General features: G+C 46.0%; 1 protein-coding gene across 1 annotated transcript in view; it reads right to left on the bottom strand.

Moving 5' to 3' along the window:
* Window positions 1-6,114: 6,114 nt before the first annotated feature.
* Window positions 6,115-24,156, bottom strand: part of PIGQ (phosphatidylinositol glycan anchor biosynthesis, class Q) — a 28,444-nt gene continuing 10,402 nt past the window's right edge. Inside the window, exons 6-12 of the mRNA XM_009585183.1 lie at window positions 21,659-21,785; window positions 20,523-20,676; window positions 17,819-17,930; window positions 15,834-15,914; window positions 14,721-14,835; window positions 10,821-10,882; window positions 6,115-6,464 (exon numbers count right to left, since the gene is read on the bottom strand). Of these exons, the coding sequence (XP_009583478.1) occupies window positions 6,312-6,464; window positions 10,821-10,882; window positions 14,721-14,835; window positions 15,834-15,914; window positions 17,819-17,930; window positions 20,523-20,676; window positions 21,659-21,785 (804 nt within the window). The 3' untranslated portion in view covers window positions 6,115-6,311. The remainder of the gene's footprint in view (window positions 6,465-10,820; window positions 10,883-14,720; window positions 14,836-15,833; window positions 15,915-17,818; window positions 17,931-20,522; window positions 20,677-21,658; window positions 21,786-24,156) is intronic.

Genomic DNA, 24,156 nt, shown 5'->3' with positions numbered 1-24,156 from the left:
GGAGGGGTGATCCCGGCAGAGGCTCGCTGCGGCGTGGGGACGTTGTCACAAGTGCTGGTGCCCTGGGCCTGCTTGGATGATGGCACGCTGCAGAAGGCAGGTGGGCTGGGTGCTGCTAGGTGGGCAAGGAGCAGCCGGGTGCAAACTGCCGAGGAAGAAGAAGAAGAAAAAGGAGAAGGAGAAGGAGGAAAAGGAAGAAAAGAAAAAGGAAAAGGGAAAAGGGAAAAAGAACTCAAGGGTGTGGCTGCTCTGATGTGAGATGGAGAGGAGTGGCCACAAGGCACCCATCATTCCCAGGCACGGCTCGTGCTCCTGCTCAGACTGCACGGTGCGAGTGCTGCAGAGGTTTGTCCCCCGCTGTCCTGCCCCTCACGCTGAACAGCAACACGTCGCACCGGCAGGCTCACGGAAAACAAAGGAGCCCCTCACTGAACCACAGGGCTGGAGGAGCATCACCTCGGCCATCTCCCAGGCCTGCGGCAGGATCCGCCAGATCAGCGCTCCTCCTTGCAAGGGCTTCATGAGTTGGCCTTAGCAGAACACTCAGCTGGACGAGTGGTGAAATACCTGCTGTGTGTGGGGAGCAGCGATCAAGTAACCGCCCGGCCGGGCCTCAGGACTGGGACGAGCAGCCCACTCGGACAAGCCGAGCCTCCAGCAGCCTCCCTGCCCAGTCCCATGGCGGTGGCAGATGCTGCTGCGGGCAGCCTCGCACAGGTGCTCAGCGGCGAGTTAAACAAGAGGGAAGAGCTCGATTTTTCTCCCAACATCTTTATTCTAGTGTAATCAAAATCCATTTAAGTTCTGATTATAAAGTTTAATGAACCAAAAAATCCACACCTGTCAGCAGAAGGAAGATCTCCATCCCTAAACTCTCAAACAGAAGCACCTGCAACCGGTGCACGCAGAGCCTCTCTGGTCCCAGCTGTGCATGGACCTGCCCCACGAGCCCTGCCAGCATCGCCATCGGCCTGCCAGGCACTGCTGTCTGCAGAAAGGGTACCCTGATGAGCATGAGGCAAGTCTGTTTACTAAGCCAGGGGTTGTTCCCTGGACTGGTAAGCCAGACTGCTGCGTTTTAAATCAGGGCTGCGGTAGGAAGGAAGTCACCTTCAAATGGTGTTAACGGTGACATTTTAAAACAAACAGTGTGTTGCTACTACGTGAGCACTTTGCTCCTGCTTAACACTTGGTAGTTTATGTGAATGCAAAGAGAAAATGTACCGGTGCTTTCTAATCAGCATATCAAATTTCCTCATCATCTCTTACGTGCACACGCAAACACACACACGCACACACACTGCTAATTCAACTGCACATGTTTCAGCACTCTTTTATAATACTTTATTTAAAAACTGAAAACATTATCAATAGGAGGATTGACTACAATAGTTGTAAAGTTCTCATGAATTTCCCAAATGCTTAAATAACACTATGGACGGGAGATGTGCCCCTCTCGATCCCCCGTGAGCGCAGAGCAGGGCCCTGGCTCTGCTGCTTCCCCGGGCGAGCAGCCACCCAGCACTCCCACCTGCCCCTCAGCCTCATCACCCATCTGGAAACGAAGGGTTTGTATTCTGTTGCCTGCAGCGTTCACGTACCCTCCTCATGTTCAGCTTGCTGAGACAATAAATGGGGAATCTGAGCATTTTTGGTTTGAGGCTGAGGCCCAGACGTGGATAAGGACTGGAGGTGAGGCTGCCAGCTGAGAGTCGAAGGGGACAGACTCTTGTAAGCAGATGTTCCACTCCCAAAATGGTGAGCCAGATGCAAAGGTGACAAGCACACTCTTCTCATCGGGGAAGGCAGATCAGCTGCCCACATAAGGTTTGGATTGCTCTGAACATGTCTATCCTACACAGTGGAATACAACCCAAAAGCTCCTGAACTAGCTGGTAAGCCCTGTGGCCTCACGTCGTGTGGATGGACCAGCTGAGATCCAGACCCATCCCATCCGTATTCACAGCGCGCTGCCACCGATTACCCACGCAGAGCCTGGGAGCACCGCACAAAGGCGGCTCCCCGATCCAAGCAGACTTGCATGCTGCCAGCTTAGGGGTTTCAGCAGGTCAGGTAACTGACTCAATGAGCAGGCAACCCTCTCTAACCGCAGGGGGCTTAGATACCCCCCAGAAGGCAAAGGGACTGCTGAATAGTCCCTGAATACGACTGCTCAGGAACAGCGACAACATGGGACTGCAAATCTTCAAATTCACTGAAGAGATTTGAGTTATGGTGTCTCCTAGCGCAGCATAAGATGACAAGACATGAGGCAATGGGCATGAATTGAAACACATCAAATTCTGTCTGAAGATCAGGAAACACTTTTTTACTGTGAGGGTGACCGAGCACTAGCACAGGTTGTCCAGGGAGGTGGTGGAGTCTCCATCGTTGGAGATATTCAAAAGCCATCTGGACATGGTCCTGGGAAACCAGCTTTGGGTGGCCCTGCTTGAGCAGGGGGGTTGGACCAGGTGATCTCGGGAGGCCCCTTCCAACCTCCACCAGTTTATGATTCTGTGATAGTGTAATCAGCAGGTCTAAGCACAAAGAGTAAATCACTAAGGGCATGAGTTAAGCAAGAAGATGTTTGTGTTGTGGCAGCAGGATCAGGCAGCACAGGGCAGAAGGAAAGCAACTCATTATCTGCATGATGACAAAGCAGGAGATTTTCCTGCCTTACACTCCTGAGAGTGTAAGTCAACATATGGATTATACATACGTGCAATGCTCTTTCTGTGGGCCTGATGGTATATTCACATGTGCCAGCAGAACCAGGCACAGTGCAGCTGCAGGATCAGGGAAAACTCCCAAAACCATAACCAGAGTCTTCAGTGCAGTGTAATTATTGAGATTTCCTTTCAGCATCGTCACACGCTATTCTGGTTAGGGAAGGAAAGTATTTCTCAAAGGCAGAATTTCTATCTAGGATGGAGTTTTGCATGCAGTGAATCACGTTTTCCTTCACAAAAACCATGCCTACGTAAAGAGGCATATTGAGTGTTGTGCCAGCACTGGGAACCATAAAGTGGAAGAAATAATAATAAGGAAATGCAGTATTAAAAAAAGTCTGCAAGATTGCAGTCTTTGAAAGATGGTTGGCAAAGACTGCTTGTTGCCTGCTTTAAGGGGTAAATGGTAGGAATCAGAGAAGATTTGAAATCTTTAACTACTTGTCATCCAAGGACTGATAAGGATAATACGGCTCTAAGGATAAATTCGAGCCATAACCTTACCAGCAGTCTCTTCCCTGAGGAAATGCCAGCGCTAGGCCAGTCTGTGCTGCTGTGGAAGATGATGCTGATCCCAACTTCTAATTAGAGAGATGACATAAGGTCAAATGTTCCTGAGCAGGATGTCTGCTAAGTTGTTGTAATGTCTCTGCGCAGAATCGGAAAAGGGTGGGGGAAGACTGTTTCACAGCAGTGACTGGAAAGGAAGAGGAGAGACATGGCAAATATCCAGCAGAAGAAACTCATAGGCTCAGATACCACCATGGGCAAGGAGAACACAGAGCATGAGAAACAGTAAGACAGCTCAGGCAGCAGTTCTGCCTGACACAGGAGAACTGCACCCACAAGGGGCTGTCATTTCCCAGCTGGGCTACTCAAGGTCCTCTGTGTCGCAGAAGACTCAAGATTTGAGGAGGAGCTTTTTCTCAGTTTGATATTTCACCATCCCCGGAGCCAGTATCAGCCTTTAGTAAACAGACCCAACACTGGAACGTCTAATATGTTTGGCAGGTTCCCAATAGGAAGGTCACATTTGCTGGTTTTCATGGCTCTGTGCTGTCTCTGGGGCTTTCAGGTCACTTGATCCCAAAGGACAGCCACTATTAGGACCATCGTGAGCTGTTTGGTCTCAGAGAAAGATTTTAAAAGCCAGGATATTAGGGACATTATTTCCACAAGACCAAAAATAATAGTTTGTCGCAGCAGTTAGTAAACCAAACTATGCAGGCGTGGGAGGAAGCAGGGGGAATATCATTTAGTAACTCCAGTGGAAACATGAGAGGGAGATAAAGTGTAAATCTGCTCTGCTGAGTGCCAGGTAAGGATGGGTCTCCATGACTCTGACTTAAGCTGAAATGAGAAACATTATTTAGAGCATTCATCCACTAAATAGATCAGAGTTATTCACTGGAGTTATTCACACCTGGAGTGGAGAGAAATACTTGGGCATCGATATTCCAAGAGAAGATGATACTGTATTTGTACACGAGTTTTAAGCACTGATCATTAAAGAAGAACAAAGATCTCTCCAGTTTCTGCAGCCAGTGATGTCCCACCCAGAGCCTGCGGTGGCAGACGGTGTGGGGGGCCTTTTGCCACTTTGCTGGCTTTCCTCAATGATGTGCCCTTCTTCCCTGGATCAATAGGGTAGGTCACAGGGTAGCAGTGCCCGTGTAATATTGCCTCCCTTCATGACGGGGAAGACCTCAGCAGCTCCTGTCCAGACCTGCTAAGGGACGTCTGGACCAAGCACCTGCTTACAGAGCTTCATTCTCTCCTGATCAGGCTATGACTGAAGAGGCAGTGGCTGCACCACAAGAGGCTTTAGCAGCTACAGACAAATCATATATATCTGGCCAGGGACCTCTTAAAGCAGCCTACGTTCCTGGGGCCATAACCCCTTCTCTGCTGTGACAGCTCCAAGTACATGGATGAGACATGGGGCTGGGGTAGGAAACTCTTATCCTGCCAGTGGAGGTGCTGACTGAAGGCTACGAAAGCCCAGGGCTCCTTGCCGTGGCTCCTTGCCTTGCCTCCACCTACTCCCACTGGAGAAGGGCTGAGCAATGCAGCAACAACACATCCTCCTCTTCCTCCTCCATCCTTGGTTCCTTGAACAGATACAGGAAAAGGGGGCAGGATCCAGCACACCTCTCACCTGCCGGTTAATGCAGTCACTTTGGGCGTGCAAAGCGGCAGCAGGGTACAGGGATACTACACCCTTGTTTCAGCTGGGGCAAGGGGAGCTAGCAGACCAGGAGAAAGTGTACTTTTGGGTAACGATTGCATGTAAATGTCTACACCACAACAAAGCACCCAGTGGGCCATCGCACTCTTGTGCACAGAGGCACTCTCCCCAAGACAGGGAATAGAAGACTCACATCAAAATGAGCACACAATCAGACTGGGACACCGAAAAGCTGAGCACTGCTGCACGCTGGAGGTAGTATCCAAAGCAGGAAAAGTCTCCTAAGAGAAACGTGTCTACAGTTTCAGGGAAAGAAGTGGTTTTAAATGCCTCATATCTGAGAGAACTTTAAAAGCATCTTGGCTGTCAGAAAGTGCAAAAGATGAGGCACCACACGACAAGGCTCTCACCTGGACCCTGAGAAACAGGGGGATGTACTGACCCTGTAAGGGAGAGCAGCACACGCTTCCCTGAGCTGGCCGAGCTGCGCAACAAGCCGGGCTGCTGCAGCCCTCTGGCAGACACACCAGCCGGGGCTGGACTCGGCAAAGCTGCGCTTGCCTTACACTGCAACTAAGCGAAGAAGCCCTGACCCTTGGCAGAGCCCAGAGCTCTCAGCTACCATGGCTCGCTGCCACGTAAACCTGAGCAGTCTGGGGTCTGAGGCTCTGCACTTCAGTTCTGGTGTCAGCTCAGGGCTCAGCTCTCCCCAAAACATTATTTGCTGTTGAAAAATGTAGATGAGATCATATAGGCACAAATGTACAGCAGTCCGTGTTTCTGGGCCTCCAGCCCCACTGCTTCTGTGCTTAACACCTCCTCTGGTGCTGCAGTGGGGGTGAATCCAAGCCCACCCAAAAGGAAAAGAATAAATATCCTATGAACCCAAATAACCCCGCTGTACAGTTTTCAGTATAGGACTCTAAAAGCTGATCCTTCATCTTGGTTTTCATCAGCTGGCTTGAAGGCTGAAGCATAAAAGGTCCAAAATACCCTTTGGCAGAATGCACCTCAGCATTGTGGCTCTGAACCACCCAAAGGGATGTTTTAATACGGCCCTGTGAGCTTACACGGAAGGATATATACATCATCAAACCATTCAGGAGGTACTTCCTCGATGACACTAAACGCTGGTTCCACGAGGCACTGATGGGTTTAACCTTTTGCTTCAAAAATAATCATTAGCATATTACACAAACACAGAGCAGGGGAAGAGGAAAGTTGAAAAATAATGTTTAAAAATATTTGCCTTTAAAAATTCAGCCCCTCCCACGTTACCGAAATCTAATTAAAGGGATTCAGCAGTTGCTGGCTCTGAGATGCCTTTGGTCCACAAGCATTAGGATTCAATATGTTTTTCTGACCAAGTCTTTCAAGCTCTTTTGCTGTCTTTAGTCCTGCTTCTCTCCTTTGTGTTTCCAAGGGTAGATTAGCTCTCCAAGGAACAGCTTCTTGCAGAGAGATGTCCAGGAATCCTTAGGGTAACAGCTGTAGGTCGGCAGCCTGTATGTCTGTACCACACTGCCGTAGGATAGAGGGTTGATCTACGGGGAGAAGAAAGAGGGATAGCAGCAATGAAAATGCATTGTAGTAAGAAACACAGGCAGCTGCGGAGGGCAAGTGCAACTTTTGCGTAGCACTAGCCTCTGTTAAAACATCAATATTGCTACTCACAAAATCCCCCTCTGGCTAGCTAAAGCTGTTTAGCCTTCTACAACATCCAAAACCAGTAACAAATCGAGCTTGGCAAGGAGTATTATGAGAATCACTTTCAAGCAGAGAAGCAGATGCAAACACCAGCAGGATTTGAGAGTGATGCTCATTACACAAGGGTGTGGAACTGTCGCCTTGTTGCGTTAGGAGGCTGCAGTGGCTGGAGAGATGGGGATCTCCCACCGCAGACAGCAATACCCCGTTGGGGGTGACTACGACTCTTAAGAACTCCTCTGTAATGTGCCAGTTAAGCCATATCTTTTACAGGCCTACTGCTTTAATGTGCTAAGCCCTCAGCCCACAGCTATGCTTTAAGCTAAACCTGATACCACCTGCTATCCACCCAGTGGACTCGAGTCCTAGCAGAACAGGATGCATACCACACAATGCCACGCAGGGCTGCTCATTACCATTTTAAATTAAGTCTCCTTGGCTGAGTTCATCTTTTTTAATTTGATTTCAGTCACCATCCCAAGAATGACCACGTCTGGAGTCTCTGCCTACGAAAGCTCGTGGCCTCCAATTATGGTCACAAAGTCACTGTATTGGTCTTTTGGAAGATGGGGGCGGCAGACAGACATGTTAGCTGGACAAGGGGCGACAGAAACACATTAGACCTTGGAAAATCTCATTCCAGTGAAGCATTTCAGGGTAGAGAGATAGGTGAAGTCCAGAGGATTGATCCAATCTGGCCAAGATCTGATGCATGAAACAGATGCACAGCAATAGATTGTCTCCAAAAGAGTAAACAGATTACACAGAAATGGTGGATCTCAGAAAACAGACCATGAGAGATACCAACGTGAGGAGACTTACAGAGCTAGAGGAAGCTTGGACAGTGCGGAGAAATGGAAGGACATCCTCCTCTAGTGAAAGGATCTATGCTGGAACCAACCAAGCAGCTGCATGGAAGGAGACTATAATTCACAGTAGAAAATCCAGCCACAAAAAGGAAAAAGAGACAGCAAAAACCACACAGACAGTCACTACTTTGTCAAAAGCTGAATATTTCTTTTGTCCACTGAAGAGCAACCAGTTTTCTGGGAGTTCGCCTGTACCACCAGTTTGCTTCAGCTGTCTGGTGCTCATGGAGAGGGGGAGGATGAACTCAGAGTGCCTACAAAGATGCAGCTCTGGGAAAGGATGATTAAGCAAAGGCTTCATTAGAATTAATCCTGGAGATCTTTGTCAAATTAGTTCCAAAATACAACATTGCTGAAGCAGAAGGAGAAAATGCCTGTACACAGAAGCATCCCTATGAAGTTTAGGAAAAAGGCCAGGGCAGCAGCTCACGCAGGCTGAGGGAAGCCAAAGAACAGCCAGACCCAGCGCGGTCCGGCTGCGGGACACGGCCTGCTAAGCAGATATTAAATGGGTCCCAAACAGATTCACAGGAAGCTAGTTCCGAACGCGATGAACATGAACATTTCTACCAGAAACGCAAGAGTGGAGCTCATACCACCTGGGGTATGTCTAACCCAAACTCATGCAGCTCATATTTCAAACACATTCTACAGCCTAAAGGCCAAGGACTGACCACGGCATTTATGGGACATTCTGCATGACTATAACCAACCTCATCTCACTGCGGTCATAGACAGTTACTAAAAAAAAAAGAAAAAATAGGAAAAAAAAAAGAGACCAAAGAAACCTGCCCCCAAAACAACCAACAGTAAAACTTGAGTAACTATTTCTGCCTATTTCCTCAGCTGTAGGCAAACCAGTATGTTTTAAGTGAAAACATGCTGGGGGAGGATAGGAACTGCTGCTATGCAAGGGAGATACACAGTGTATGTTCCTTTGACTATTAGCTACGTGGGCTGGAAGGTTTGGACACAACATTTCTCGCTGAAAATCATCCCTAGGCAGAGTGGTGATACCGAGCGGTAACACTTGCCTACTGAGAAATAACAAGAGATGGTTTTACGCCCAGCACAATATATGCATCTGCCTCTCCTATTATAAATGGAAACAAACAAGCAAAACAAAAGCAACTGTTTATTAGGGAAGTGGCAATACGAGTTCCTTTTATGCAATTTCTGTAGTCCAAAGCTATAATATACCCTGATATAATATACATCCTTTGTTTCATAATGGAGCTTTTCCCTTTTCCCTTCCTCTTTTGCTTAACCCTTTTCACAGCAATTGCTGTGGAAGATGACACTTGTAGCAGAAGGTATACAGATGAATCAAACTCGTCACGTCTTCTCACTGGGCTATCAGTTCAGCTGAGCCACACTACCAGAAATATTTCTTCTTGTACACGAAAATAAATGATTTTAAACACTAATGAAAATACTGAACTATCTAAGACTTCCTGGAGAATATTAAGTAGCATTTGGAATGGAAATATTACTCCCCGCCCTTCGCCTGCCTGTGTCTGGGCTTTGCGTTCTAGTGACACTACCTTAAAAATAAAAAACATCACTCGGCTGAACCACAAGCCGAATGTGAATGCTCAAAATCAGCATTACTGATTTCTAATCCATTACCAGCGCCCCAAAGGACAGCTGCAGATGTATCAGTCACCTATAGCTTGAATTGTTTGGAGCATAGTTGCATGCATACAGCCTTACTTCCATCAAGCATGGCTCCAGAGGACTACCATATGGGGAGGGGACAAAGCTACTGTGAAATTTCTAGAAAGGAACATCACCATGTACCATAAATAAGAATTTTAGCATGTCACTTAAAAATAGGCTTTTTAGATTGTCCTCTCAAAGACCTATCAGAAGGTGGTATGTTCAGCAGAATTTCTGACACAAGCCCATTTTTCATTTCCACCAGCACAGAGAGCAAAAAAGTGCCGTTACTGACTCTCTGCTCATTATTATTTGAACAGAAGGCCAAGAGAGACATCCACTAAAGCACTTCCACCTTTTGATATGATGACTTATGCTATATTTTAGATAGCAGAAGGATCTTTCTGCAGCGGTCCAAGGAAAATTCATCATACTCATATGACTGACTCTCTAAATCATGATCTTTTTCCTCTGGAGAAGCTATCTACCTCATCTCACAAACACACTGATGCCAAATTCTCTGCTCAGCAGCTCCTGTGCCTCATCTTTGGTGTTCGGTTTCCTTTTTATGGAGTCTTCTGGCCCCGGAGAATGACAGATTTTGGTTCTTACATCCCTACCCTACCGAAACACAGGAACTGGGAAGACAGCATGCTTAGGAAATGCTAGTTTTGCCCTAGAAGACATCTGTTGAAGGGATTCCCTTTTGAATCACTGCTAGCTGGTGTGCTGGTTCCATGCTAATCTGATCTCTGCCGAAACGGGGCTGGGACTGGACTGGTGATGGAAAAAGCAAAAGAACTGCGAAGCCACAGTTAATTCCTTCCCACACACTCCCCCAGCGTCCAAGTGTTTTTTATAAATTCTATACGCTACTTGCAGACTCTCCTCCTAGGACGCAAAGAGCAAGAAAAGCGTCCCTGTGATAGGGCAGTGCTCCCGCAAAGTCAGGAAATGGAAATTTCACAATCACTCCTGAAAGTGTAATGAGAACTTCACTGCTACCACCACATCATTTCTTTTCAGAAAAAAATTTCCCTTAGTTTCTCTGACGACAGAGAAACTGTCGCATGGAAATACGAGGTTACAAAAGCACAGGTAACCTTTTTCTATGCACCTTGCCAGAGCAACTCAGGAGAATAACAGGAGGCCCTTCCCTCTCTTGTCTCGCCCACGCGCTCATCCTGCCGACATCATGGAGCAGCTAAGGCTTTTCAGCACGTCTGGAGGGGAAGACCTTTTACAAGTCCTTAACTGTCTTTCATTCTGGATGGTTTAGCTGCCTTATTTTGCTTCAGCAATTATTAAAGGTGAAGCTGCATAGAGCCAGGAAGCGAGGTGATAAGGACGTGAAGTCTTAATTCCAGAAGTAACAGAGCTCCACGTTTCTCCCATCTGTCACATTTCATTTCACACCATACAAGACACTGCATTTTCTCTAAACGGAGGACTCAAGCAGGGTATTAAAAAGAAGAGAAAGCAGCAGCCAGTCACTGCAATATGAAACATATTTCCCTTGTTTCAGCATTTCACAGCTGAAATTTTTTAAGTGGGGCATTTCAGTGGGACCAGTCTCAGAACTCCTACAGAAGAGAGAAGGACCTTGGGATCAGTCTGAGGCAAAGCCTGCAGCGGAAAATGTCACGGAGGGCATGAGTGGCTTACCTGCATAAGGAGTCGAAGAGGTTTTCCATCCTGCTGCTCAAGGACTCTGAACTTTACACCAGCTGAAAAGAAACAAAACAAGGAAACCAAATCCACGTTGGAGAAAAGCCCATGCCCTTTGCTGTTCAGCTCTGTTGGCTGAGCACCGATTTCCTAGAAATGGAGTCTTCAACCTTTCTTGATTTGTGATCCCTTACACATTTTCAACAGGAAGCACAGATTCTCTCTATAGTGTTTTTAAGCGTAATGACAAACAACGCATTTCTCTTGGCTCCATTAAAAGCAGCCCTCTGACTTCCAGCTTGAAAACACAGTCCTAAAGAAATTACAAAGCCTAGAAATCAAACAGCCAGACCTGATAATGACAAAGGCATTGGAAAAATCTTTCTCTTTTCCCAAACTTCCATCAGAATGGGAACTCCATCTTAGCAGGCAGAGAACTCGCCTTTAATTTGTGCTTATGTGGATACAGCACGTGCAAATCTCTCCCTCTTTCAGAGTAAGGGAGGAAAGTGGCTGGCCTGGAGGCATTAAAGACATTTCAAAGCAATCACTGCTTATTAATTCCAGCATTCATATGTTTTTAAACACACTACTAACCCCATCAAACCTGCCACTTTTATACTTCCTCTTGGATTTGCTACATTCCCAATACTTTAAATATAAATAGGAAAGATTTTGGATTCCAGTGGTGACATACTGCACATAACCGTTTAATGCAATGTTTCAAACAAAGGTACAACTAGGACTAGAGAGGCGTTTTTCTTTGAAAGATCTTGAATCACTTCACAGAAATAAAACCAATCCATCTTCTGCAAACCTGTACCAGCCAAGTGTGCCCCTATTATTCCTTTCTACAGGTAAGAAGATGAGGCAAGAGTCATGAAGTGATCTGCCACAGATCAAACAGTGACTCAGGAGTACCAATAGAAATAAAACTCTTCATCTGTGTAAGCCCCATCACTATAGTATATATGTGACTCTTACACATTTAAAAAACCAAAACATTTTCTCTTTGAAATAATTTGAATTAATTACAATTACACAGTTTACTCCTTCTGGGAGAGAACGCTCTTGTCTAGCTCTGGTTTAAAGTATCTCCCCAAATCATAAAGCCTTTTTTATCTAAGACAGGAAGGATTTATCTGTGTTTTGCTGGGTTATATTGAAACATGGGCTTCCCCAATGGCTTCAAAAAAGATGTTTGAGTACCCTGGGTCTCAAAAAGCAAATGTGCTGGATGACAAAAAGTGTTCCACGTGATTCATTGAGTTTTGTCTATGAGGAAGTGTCTAAGCTATTCCAGGAACTGCTTTTCAGGCAGACAATTTGTCAGAGAGAGACAGAAACAAGTGGGCACTGAAGTTTCAAATACGTGGTCGAGCACTCTGGAGCCTTATCCTAGGAATAGTCCATTAGAACAGAAAATGTTGTTTCTGTAGGTCATAGCCACACACTTCCCTTCTACAGCTGCAAGCCAACAATCTCTTAATTAGATTATTTAATTGTTCAAGAGTCTTAAACTTCTAAGAAAATACATGCACAAAAAGCCTACAAATTTATTTATTTATTTTAGAATGACCTATAGATTACTACAATGCTCGGAGGTCTGAGCAATTCACTTCACAGAAAAAGCAGGAAGGCTCGGTCTACTGCAGACCACTCTAGCAGAGAAGAACCCTAAGCTATTCCGTGATTGCCAGCCAACTCCAGAGCTCAGGGTTCTGCTTTTTCTGTACACCGGCATCATCGATGGCACAAGAGAGGTCGGGACATGAACCCATTTGTTTTGTTTCACATGACAGTGTACTAAAGCAAGGTCACTGCTTGTTTGTATTCCAGTAATCATGGAGACACCACCATGACAGGTCCTACAGAACCATGACAAAACTTGGCCCAAAATTTGCGATGTGAATATCTATGTATTGGGCAAGAGGGCAAGAGAAGTACAGAGAAAATGAACTGACCTGTGTATGATCAAACAGTACGTTGGTAACCTGGGTGTGGGCAGAGTCCGATACCCATGAACCTCACTGCTATGCTTTACTTCACACTCTCAATCAACATCACAGTGTACCCATCCCAACCAAGGTGGCATCCCTTGAGCTCACACTGGGAGGACAGACCTCTTGCAGAGAGGACACCAGCTTTGATATATTTGCAAAAGGCTCTTTAAAGTCCGAAGTATTTCACTTCTGATGTGTGGAAAGAAAATATGGATTTTGTTTCTGGTGTGTGGATGGATCATTCATCTATCCTGGCCCAGGCTTCACCAATATAATACTTTGTCAATTCAGAAACTGAGTCAAAGAACTTGGAGGCCAGATGCCATGACCGAACTGAATTAAACTTAACCACTGCACTAAACCCTTGCTGATAGGAAAAGCTATCCATTCATGTTGGTAGAGCCATCTTTATGGCGCCTGTAAAATCAGCTGCCGTAACATATGCCAGAGGATGTCTTATCCAAGTTCTGAGTATGAAAAGGGAGGCAAAACCTAAGCAGTGAGGACATCAAGTGATGTGTACTCTCTATAGTCCTTTGAATTTGATTCAGCTGCTCCATCTGTTACCACACCAATGACATGTTTTTGTGCTGGGGCAGGAACACAGGCCGCAGAAATTCTCAGAGATGCCTCTTCATCTTGCAGGCAGCATGGCATTGCAGTGTTCTCTTTCTTAGAATGTTTAAGAGGAGCAAACAAATAGTCAACAAAGAAAGTAAGTCAGGTAACAAGCTCAACTGAGAAGACAATCCTCTGCCTAGGTGGAGGCTTATTACCCTGCAGAAGGTAGCTGGCTGAACAAAACTGAGGAGAAGAAATCTAAGACTGATGAGAATATAGGGCCTTATCTCTCAGTGGCAACAAGATTTCCTTCTGCCCTATGACCTGCTGTTTACTGGGTCAGTCTTCTTCAGCAGCATCTCCTGTTCTCCAAAGACAGCCCTGAAGGGTTAAGAAGTTTCTGCCAGGAAATGCATAGGAACCTGCTGAAGGCACACATGGAAAAGCAACAGAGTTGGTAACATGGCTCAGCTCTACCTTCCCAAAATCGAGCCTGGCACTGCTCCAACAGACAAAGCTTTATTGGTTGCCTCAAGCTTCCTTTGCATTTAATGACTTAGCCTTGGTTTAGTGATGATCAAGCTCTTTCTTTTCCTGCTGCACGCTCTTTAAATGGATGGGAGATCATAATTTAGATCTGCTTGATTTTAACTAGATTAACCATAGCTGTTGACGGTTAAACCCATTTCGGAATGACCCTTTACTCTGATGCCAACCATAGTTGATGGTTACCAAAATCGGAAAAACAATGACTAGTTTCAAAATGGTGACAGATTAGTCTCAAAAAGAGAATGATTACCTGAAATCTGCCCAGAGCTCTGAAATTAATCCAGACACCTCAGCTCAGGACTTCAGTTAGTCAAGTCAGCACAGAACTGAAGCAGCTCCATTGATTCATAGCCACTGTAGATCCAGCCCTTTGAAACAGCAGATGTTCCAAGTATTTTTGTAATTTGTGTAATTTGGCTTGTTTCAGAGCCCAAATCCCCAAGGTTAACAGCTTGTTTAACTCTCAGAAGTTTTACCTGATCTGGTACACTAGAACTGGAATCAAAAGATGAACTCATTTGTATGGTGCTTGTTTGGATGTCACTTTTAGTTGCCGCAGGCTTTGTAAAGGTCCTCCTGATTCTGCTTCAGCATCAAATTTCTTTTCATTGACATCCTCATCCTGCAGCAATTGGTTAACAGTATGGACAACTGCATGACTTGAGCCTTAGGTTCTTTCCTGCCCCTGCTGCATCTTTCTATTCAGAAGCTACTCACTGCATCAAAATTAAATGCATAATGCAAAATCCGTGAACTTCTGCATGTGCAGTGCTGAAGGACTTACCTGCGAGCCTGTAGGATCTGCAGAGCCGAAGGATGATCGAATAAAGAGGCAGAGAGTCAATCAGGTCAACTAGCAAGTGTATCAGGCCTTGCACAATCACCACTAGCAAACGGAGCTACAGAGAAACAGTTTAACAAGAAAATCTCAGAGAAACAGGAGATGCAACACTTGCAAATTCATGAGCTGATCTGCAGTCTGACATTGTTGTGTGCTAAGCTAAAGCCTCCCAAAGTGGCTTTGATGTCTAGAAGTGCTGGGCATCCAGACCCTGCCTGAGGTTCCTTGACAATCCCAGCTTCAGGGTGTAACTGAAATGAAGCCCCTACAGTTGTAGAGGCTGTGACCTGCAAGGGCATGAGAGCTATTCCACTTTCAACAGTCATAGTCTAAAAGGGAAAACTCAAACTTCCATTTCTAGTGAACTCCATCACTGTGTATCAGAGAATGCAAATTCTTCTCTCTCCAACAGTGAACTGAAGTAGCTTATTTCTGCCTGAAGAAACTGCATGTAGGGCATCTAAGCAAGAGCAAAGCAGTCAGAAATGAGCTTCCTGCTCTGTGTTTTCTGTCCCCTCCTTTTGTCAGACTGCATTTATTTTTGCTGCCAAGCTCATCTGAAAAGAGAGGACTCAAAAAAGATGTTGAAACCGTGTGATGGCCACCGTCTACGGAAAATTTTGCTCCAGGCAGGCCTCGGAGAGGACTGGTCATATTGGGGGAAGAAAAGAAAAATAAAGAAATCCAACCCGTTGAGCAAAGCCTGGCTGAAAGCATTTAACACAGCAAGTTAATTTCCTGAAAAAAGAGTTCTGGATCAAACTAAAGGGGCCGTCACCCCAGACGTGGGATGGAAAGATAAAAAATGACTTCCGAGTGAAAGAGAGGGGAACAGTTTGTACTGCTGACTGGGATTTGCTAGGAATTCCCTTTGGAGAAACACAAACACGTATCCTGAATTCCACTTGCTTGGCCTACATGGGCTGTGTGAGAACCCTTCCTGGGACACTTAGACAAGTCTTATATTTCCTCTGTGGATGACAGCAAATGACTAGGAAACCTTTTTTTAATATTTCAGAAGACAGTATATGACTAGCTTCAAGGGTTAAATCTTACCAGGGTAAACACCAAATAATACAGTGCAGTCGTAGGCAGGAGGAACAGCAGGATTGTAAATAGCAAAGTGCCGATAAATAACTAGGGGAAAAAAGAAAGACAAACAATCATTAGCAGAGCAATTGCAAAATAAAATAAAATAAAAATAAAAGAATAGGAAACTGTGAGACAATGAAAGTTTGCAAGACTTGTGACGTGTTTTTTTACTCCCTATGTGAATAACGCTGTTACCTTGAATATTTTCAGTACTACTTCTCTCACTGGGCCTTTTTAGAAAGTTCCCTATAATAGGACTATGTTTGGAAAGATAAATAAGCTGGATCCTGACAGCATTTTTTCCTTTATAGACAATAGTCAAGATCTCCTATTGCAGGCCGGCTTCCTTATGAAACAAGACTTACATGATCATGCTGTTTGTCCACCCCCTATCCCCGCAAGTTTTAAAGCCATTGGTCTGTTTTTACCAGGAAAAGGTGGAAGGGTACAAAGAAGTAGAAATTTCGTAGGGAATTTTGTAGAGAATTGAGAAGTATTTTTGTTCCTCCTTGTTTTAGCAGAACAAGCAGGTGGGAAAAACTGACAAAATTTGGTTGATAAACATTCCCAGCAGCAGCAGTCAGCTGGTCAGTCCAGCCACAGGACTTCTGCCTCTTGCTTAGTGGGAAACTGGGAGAGAGAAGGAAGCTGGAGTTACTGGGGTGGGGGGAGCAATATTCAGAGGATGAAGGAGAAAAATCCATAGGAAAGCAGGTGTCATTAGCTCCACTGCCCACAGGAAAAGTTATTTTTATTCTGGGCCAGCCTATTCTGGGCTTTGGCGTAAGTCTAACTAATTCCAACTGGGAGAAATGCAGATTTATGACAAACAGGGATCTGACTCTTCAATTTTCAGCCACCACTTCCAGAATAGAGAGGTCAGAGGAACACAGGGCACTGCCATTTCTGCAAGAAGAGATCATAGCCGTGGTATATTATGAGAGGAAATAACCCAAGACACTCCTGTCACAAGGGTGGATCAACATCCCAGCTTTATGCACATAACCAGAAATAGATCATAACCCAATCCATTCTCTTCACAGCAGTTGTTTCTTCCCTCCTCTGTCACTCCACTGCAGTTGCTTAACATTTCCAAAAGTCTTTTAAGGTCTGCTTTGAATGCCTCTTCCCACCCAGGCCAACGACATAATTCCCACTGGCCTTCAGAGCAGCAGGATGAAGCCTGAAGTGCCAAAGCAATTCTCCTCAAAGTACACAGGGACCGAGCCCTGACGCAAACCGCCTTCCTGGCACGGAGGCTCTTACTTTTCCATCACCAAAGAAACAGAAAAATAACTCCTCCACTGTCGGGTAAGAAGCTCAAGGTTATCTGTTGCAATGGAGAGAGAGGCACTGGCCCTGGAAGTTACCAAATATTATTGTATTATTTTAGTGATGTTTGCAACTGCCGGTGTGGAGCAGTTCAGGCTCCGCTGAACTTTTGCATGGCATTTCAGAAATTAAAGACAGGCTACAGCATTTGACAAAAAACTGCCTCTGCTGCTTGAGTGAGAACGTGTGGGCCAGGCTCCAGCGCAACGTGAATGAAACAGGGGCTTTTAATAGAAACGCTGGCATGTCTGTTACTGTGGCAACACTGCTGGGCACCACTTTTTAAATTGCTTCCCTCCCCCATACCCACTCCCATGCTCCAGGAGCTGCGAGCATCTGCAGCACCCACCGAAGTTCACCAGGGTGCCTCGCAGGTGCTCAGCGCTTGCCAGAATTAGGCCCCCTGAACACACAGAGAAGTGACGGGGCAGAGTCCAAGAGCAGCAGAGTCCAAGCATTTGTTTGAAGAGCCACGGATGCAGAGTGCCGAGGCGGGCACTTATTCTGGGCTCCACAAAGCCTCCCATGGCTTCTGTCCCACTATTAGTCGAAGCAGGACAGGATCTTATTGCCCGTGGGCAGCGTCCTGCAGTAAGCCCCGGGCGCTGCAGCACTACCTGGTCCAAGTCATAGGAGCAGGAATCCACCCGCTGCCGGAGGACGTTCCACTTCTTCCCACGAAACAAGCGCCAGAGAGATGACAGGCCGTAAATCTTCAGGCAGTAGAGCCTGAGCAAAGAGAAGACGCTGTGCATCAGAGCTGCGAGTTCCCGAGCTTCAACACAAAACAGCTGTCATCATTACACCCTTGTGCCCACCCACTTACCGACGCCGCAGAACTCAGGGCAGCAAAAAAAAAAAATCAGCCCGAGAATGACGCAGATGAAATACTAATTGCTCAGTCAACCGTATTTGGGCTGGCCCGTGGCACGGGCAAAGCAGGCTACTGCAGACAGCTCTGGACCACCGGAGGGCAATGGCCACACCATGGCCCGGGGCTGTGGCAAGGCTCTCAACTTCTGCTCCTGTTGATGAAGCGGCTGGCATATGGGAAGTGGCAAGTGATGCTGAAGGGTGGCCCCTATGAGCAGCAGCAACTGTCAGTCCCATGTCACCACCTTTTCTGCAGCAAAAGAAGCTGCAAGCTTATTCCCCCGAGCTCACCTCTGTCTCTCCAGTTTAGATCTGCCCTGTTCCCCTTGCTTCACACCCCTTCGACGGCAGGAGTGGCCAAGGTCTTACCCCTCACGCTTCAGTCAACACAATTCAATTTTGCCTCCGCAGCACAGAGAGGCAAGGGATAGGACTGGAGCCCCTGCATCTTCTTTAGTAAACCAAAGCTTCAAACAAGAAGAGTGGAAAGAGATCAACTAAGTGGCTGATGGCACCCCTACCTCATCCTTTCCTTAGGCTTTCGTAACTTGGTGCTACGACACTTGGAGGTACTTCCCTCCCAGAAAAAATGGCAGCAGTGAGAGAAGCTTGGGGTGATAAGGGCTGGGAAATAGACATCCCTACAGAATAACATAGAGGAAGAAAGAGCTCCTGGGATGGAGAAGAGGCATGAAGAGCCCTGGGCAGCAGTGTCCAACATACAGGGATGTAAAGAAGGGGGACACAGCCAATCTGTGGGGCAGAACACAGCCTGAGAAAGCCTGAGCTACAAAAGCCAGACTGGTTAACCGGCCTAGTTAAGGTGCGGAGGCTGCTCAGATTTCAAGGCAGTGTTGTGAAAGCAGAGGCAAGGAGTCTTATCCAAGAGAAGAATCTGGTTTGAGGAACACCAACTGCTTCAAGGAACTGGCAGAGTGCCCCCGGACTGGCAGGCACAGCTCTGTGCGCTAATCCCTAGGCAGGAGAGTGCCCAGGACAACTCCTCCAGGTTGCTGGTACACACCTGCCCCATGGCTCTGACTAAGGCTACACACTCCCCCGCGCACCCTGACACGGCACCAAGCGGGTGTTCCTGCTGTAGCACCTGCCCCACCTTCCCTGGCTGCCTGCACACACATGCCCGCTCTCGTTTCACCGTGCAGTTTGTTCTGCAAGGGGATCTCAGGCTTCACCAGCACCTGAACCAGCAAATTCTTCTGCCAGCTGCAGGAAGGCAAGGTGTTGGGATGGCTGTGTTGATGTGGGTGACTGCTATCCCTTTCTGACTCTCCACGGGCGGCACCTGGCACAGCAGTGGCAGTTTGGTGCCAGCGGCTAGATAACATATAGCTGCACTACACTTCTAACAAACAGTCAAGGCGGGTAGACTGGCTCCCTGCAGCTCACAAGGGAAAAGCAATCAGCTGAGAACACGCTTTTCCTATTTCCACTCTCTGCACAATTAGGAGGAGCGAGGCCACTCCTCACAGCCCAAAACAGAAATTCCAGTAATTAGAGGTGTTGGGAACTCACAACAGAATTGATTCATAAACCGTATCTCAATATTTCTAACCATCCCCTAAACTACCCATAACTAAAGTTCTATTATTTCTTCTGTTGTTTGCAATGTAAAGCCCTCTGCTCACAGCGTGGGGAGGAACGATGACCATTCTGTACTTTATAAGCCAGAAGTTTCTTTACTTATTACCTTGTCTCTCACCTCTTTGGCAAAAGCAGCTATTCTCCAGTGGCCTGTGTGACACCTTGCTGCAGCACGCGTTAATGGAGGGCAAGAACAGAGCACGTTGGTGGACACCATTTGCACAGTAACCCCGACACGCCCCGGACACGCCCCAAAGCCCTCTGCACTCCCACACTCTCCCTCAGAGCCTCTGCTGGGCTCTCAGGCTGTGGGACCCTCCAGTAGCTCCAGACAATGACACCAGGATGGTGTCACAGCCATGCTGTAACCCCAAACCTGCCATCTGTGCCCACGATGCAGACAAGAACCTCTGAAGCAGGGCAGAGGCAGGGACTTTGGGGCTTCTCCAGAAGTACAAGGGTTCCCCTTTCCTCCTCCTCTCCTCCAGTTCCCCTCAAAACTACTGGGTAGGGTGCAACTAGGAAGAGTACTATAAGGCTGAATGAAAGGGATAGGGTGAACTGCTTTCTTGTCCTCCGCCTATCATGTAGTTTTATTTTTCAAGGTCACTACCACAATAAATAAATATTTAAATGCAGGAGAACTGAAAGATAGGTTGCTTGTACTGCTGCGGCCATCACTTCTACATGCATAAAGGAATGCAATAAATTAACTGCTGGCTAAACTGTGAATTCAAGAGAACTATGTCAGGATTGAATGCTCCACAAATTAAACACGTGCCCTGAGTGTTCAGTGGCCCTTCTCTCCAAACATACACAAGACATAACCAAGAGAGATCAACTCACCTGGCTCCGTAGACGTAGAAACAGTAGATGTGGAAAGTCAGGAGCGCAATGATGTCAGAGAGGATGCAGAGAGCCACGGTCAGGCCCAGACAAGCCGACAGACCAACATACCAGAGGATCATCTCAATGAATGGGGACATCAGGTGAATGTAGCCTAGTAGACATTGCAGAGTGTCAGTATTTGACTGAGACATCTTCCTGTTGACACTCTCAAAAGACTGATTATCTGTGCCCTAGAACATTGCTCCAGAAATCATAGCCATGAAAACATGGAAGTAAAACTGGAAAACTCCTTTAGATGCCATCTTCTGTTTAGGAGGGTCAACAAAAATTCTCTTTCCCCCTAGGTTTCTGTTCAGGTGTGGCAGCTCTGTGAGGAAGGGGAGGACATGCTCAGCTTAAGCAGAGCAGTCACCTTGCTCCACATGTGATTTGCTTTTCTAGATTTGTGTCCAGATTCCTAATGACATTTTTAGCTGCACACATCAACCTTTACTGCAACCATTCTCCTTTTCTTGCTATTCCCACAAAAGCCATCCCATACGGCTTCTGTAAAATAAAATAGTGTGGAGGCACACAGTCTCTTTCATCACTAACGTGGAGTAAAGTTGCAGAAACGAGACCATACTTGATTGGCGAGCAGAGTAAATCAGTATAATAACTGAGGAGTTCACATCCATCATGACTGTACTCCTTCATCAAGACACTTATCAAGGATAACAGGGGTGTGCTGAAATAACAAAATTGCACTAAGCTGAAGGCAGTGACAAGAGCTTGCACTTGCATCCCAAGGGCACGCTTCTCATCCCTCTCCTATCAGCTGCCTCTTACAGGGCAAGGACTATGAAAGCCTACATAAGATCTAAAGCCTTACCTTGGACACTCACCACTAATAGCACCAAGTAAGCTCCGTTGTAACTTGCACTTCTTACAAATACAAGCACTTTATTTAATATGCATGATTTCCTTGTGTGGGAATCCAACTTTGGCTTGGGTTCCCACAGCAGGAAGATTCACAAACAAGTTTGTACTTGCAGTAGTGCATTTTGATTCATTATTCACCTCTAGGCAAACATTAAACACTCGGGAGGGAAGAGATGAAAAGGGAGGCTGAAAAGTTAAACAATTGCACTTACTAATCCAAAGATGGATGTGGTAAAGGAAGAAGCGGCCCAAAACCTGATCCAAAGCTCGGTTCATTTTCAGTCCAGCTGGTGCTCCCATTAGCCACTGGAGCAGGTCCTGGAGCTCTTCAGCTACATGCTACAAACACATGGAAGCAAGGCACCTGAGATAAAAGACTGCTACCACACTGAACAGGTCCACGTACATGCCGCCCCCAACAAAGTATTCTTACCACGCTCTTCAAACCAATGGAAAAAACCCCATCCAAACTACTACTTTATAGACAACTAGTTAAATCAGAAATGCACCTTTATTGGCCAATGACTCTTTAGTGAACCCAAACATAATAGCAGAGAGGAAGCTGAACTGCTTAAATGTGGAACAGTGCTGGGAACACAAACCTAGTGTTTGTTCATGGTCATCTCAAGTAGACTTGCACAGCATGACTTCTTGGTGTAACGAGAGTTGTTGAAACAGATGGCAAATGCTGGTGCACAAACTGACTTCTTTGGACAGTCAACTGAAAAGTCAGAACTGAGCAAGTAATATAACTATGGGGAAGGCTGTCAGGATTTTAAAAGGGGCAAGATGGCAGTGCACTCATGGGCAAAAAAAGTGAATTTTTACAAACAAATAACCTGTATGTGTTTACAGCAGGGTAGAAAACACAATTATATAAATGTATTTTATACATGAAAAAACTTTCTTGATACTCTGTGGTGTACTAGGCAAGACGAACCACGCTGTATAGCACTGATCTTGCCTACCACTATCATGTCTCTCTGCAGGCTTTATGGAGAGATATCCATGACATCCCAGTAAAAAAGAAGCCCTTGGAAATATTGAGAAAAAAAGCCTAATGGAGCTCGCCTTCAAATCACCGAGGGCTTTGACCCACAATTTCTGGTGATTTAACCCTAGGCTGATGTTATTTGCTGATTTTCTCTCTCTACCCCACTACTCTGCCAGAGGTCCCCCTTGCAGTCGGCAGGGGTTGCTCTGCTCCTCAGCAGTTTGCACCTGACTTACTCACCTAAGCTGAAATCAGTGGTGAAGTCCATTTACCAGGCTGTGAATTGAGGTAGCTGAGAGCGGTAACCTCCAGCAAACAGGTGGGGAACGTACCTGGAAGAAGTGATCTCTCACACTGTCCCGTATGAACAGAGATTGTGAGCAAAAGCCTTCTACCTCTAAAAATCCCACTTATATTTAAGTCCATGCAAGTGAATTGCACTGCAAATTGTGCACGTGTAGAAGAATCAAGACATGCTACCTGAAGCTGATGCACTGTAGCCTACTTTCCCCATCATTCATATGGATAATTTCCCTCAGGGGAAATTATTTCCAAGGAATGATTCCATTTTATTTATTAACCGACAGGATCTTTGCAAAATGAATTTGTAAACATCTGCTTTTAGTGTAGCGGCAAAATTAAGGGCTCCATCTTCAATCTATCCAAAAGGATTGCCTTTTTATTTCATTCGTTTTCTCTCTGTCTCACTTCAAGTCAGAACTGATTTGAACCCATGGATCTTACCTCTGTGGCTGAGAAGTGTTAGCTGCTTTATAAATAGACTGTTTTTAATATTTAAAGTGTTGGATTGGTAACTTAGAAAAAGCATTTGGGGATTTTAATGAAATATTTAAATGCTTGAAAGCCTTCAGCAAGGCTGTTTTTCAGCACTGAATACTTCTGGAGGCTGCCAGTCCCAGAGGTGCTACTAAATTCTGACAAGGGCACGTAGCTCTGGGAAGGTGCCCTAGCTTGCTGTTATTTAGCTGGGCAAGGCATTTCAAAACATAGTCCTAACCTTGCAGGCTCTTTTCCAGCCAGGTATTTTAGGACTGATCAATAGCAAGCAGAATCAGAAAAGGTGACTGGGAGTCCAATTCTCCTGTTGCAGTCATGAATACTGAATGTGGCCAGTATTAATAAATAAGATACAGTGAATTAGAAGTGTTTCATAAAGGGGTGTAGGGACATTACCAAACCGGAGACTAAAGCTAACACGGTTTAGATGAGATCACTGTGGAAATATTTTCTTTACTGTCATGCTCTTCTTTCTAATCTCCGTATGCAGAGGGCCTAATGGTGACGTGACATCAATGGAGAAGGACACACAGCGCACTGCGGATGGGCACCGTGGGCACTGGGAAGAACGGTGTAAACTTCCTGAGCGGAGCACCTAGTGCAAGTCAGAGCAAGCAGAGCCAAAGCACTCCCTACCAGACACATTTGCCCTGTGTCTGTTGCAGGCGTTTGAGGCTTTAAGTTATACTATTTTACAAATTAACATCTAAGAATATTTTCCAGGAAGCGTCCTCTCTGCTTGCTTTGTTTATGGATTAGCAGAACATGACTGAATAGGAACTTACATTCAATTATCTCTAAGCCGCAGTAACGTTTTTGGAGGCACGATCTATGATAAATATTTAACTGTTTCAAAGAGATTACAGCTTAAGAAAAAGAGACATCAGCAAGGATGAAAGAGGTGAAGGAGAAAAAAAA

The sequence above is a fragment of the Fulmarus glacialis genome, unplaced genomic scaffold (assembly GCF_000690835.1).
Source record: "Fulmarus glacialis isolate BGI_N327 unplaced genomic scaffold, ASM69083v1 scaffold30049, whole genome shotgun sequence".
Classification (NCBI taxonomy): domain Eukaryota; kingdom Metazoa; phylum Chordata; class Aves; order Procellariiformes; family Procellariidae; genus Fulmarus; species Fulmarus glacialis.
This window is presented reverse-complemented; position numbering and strand designations above follow the sequence as displayed.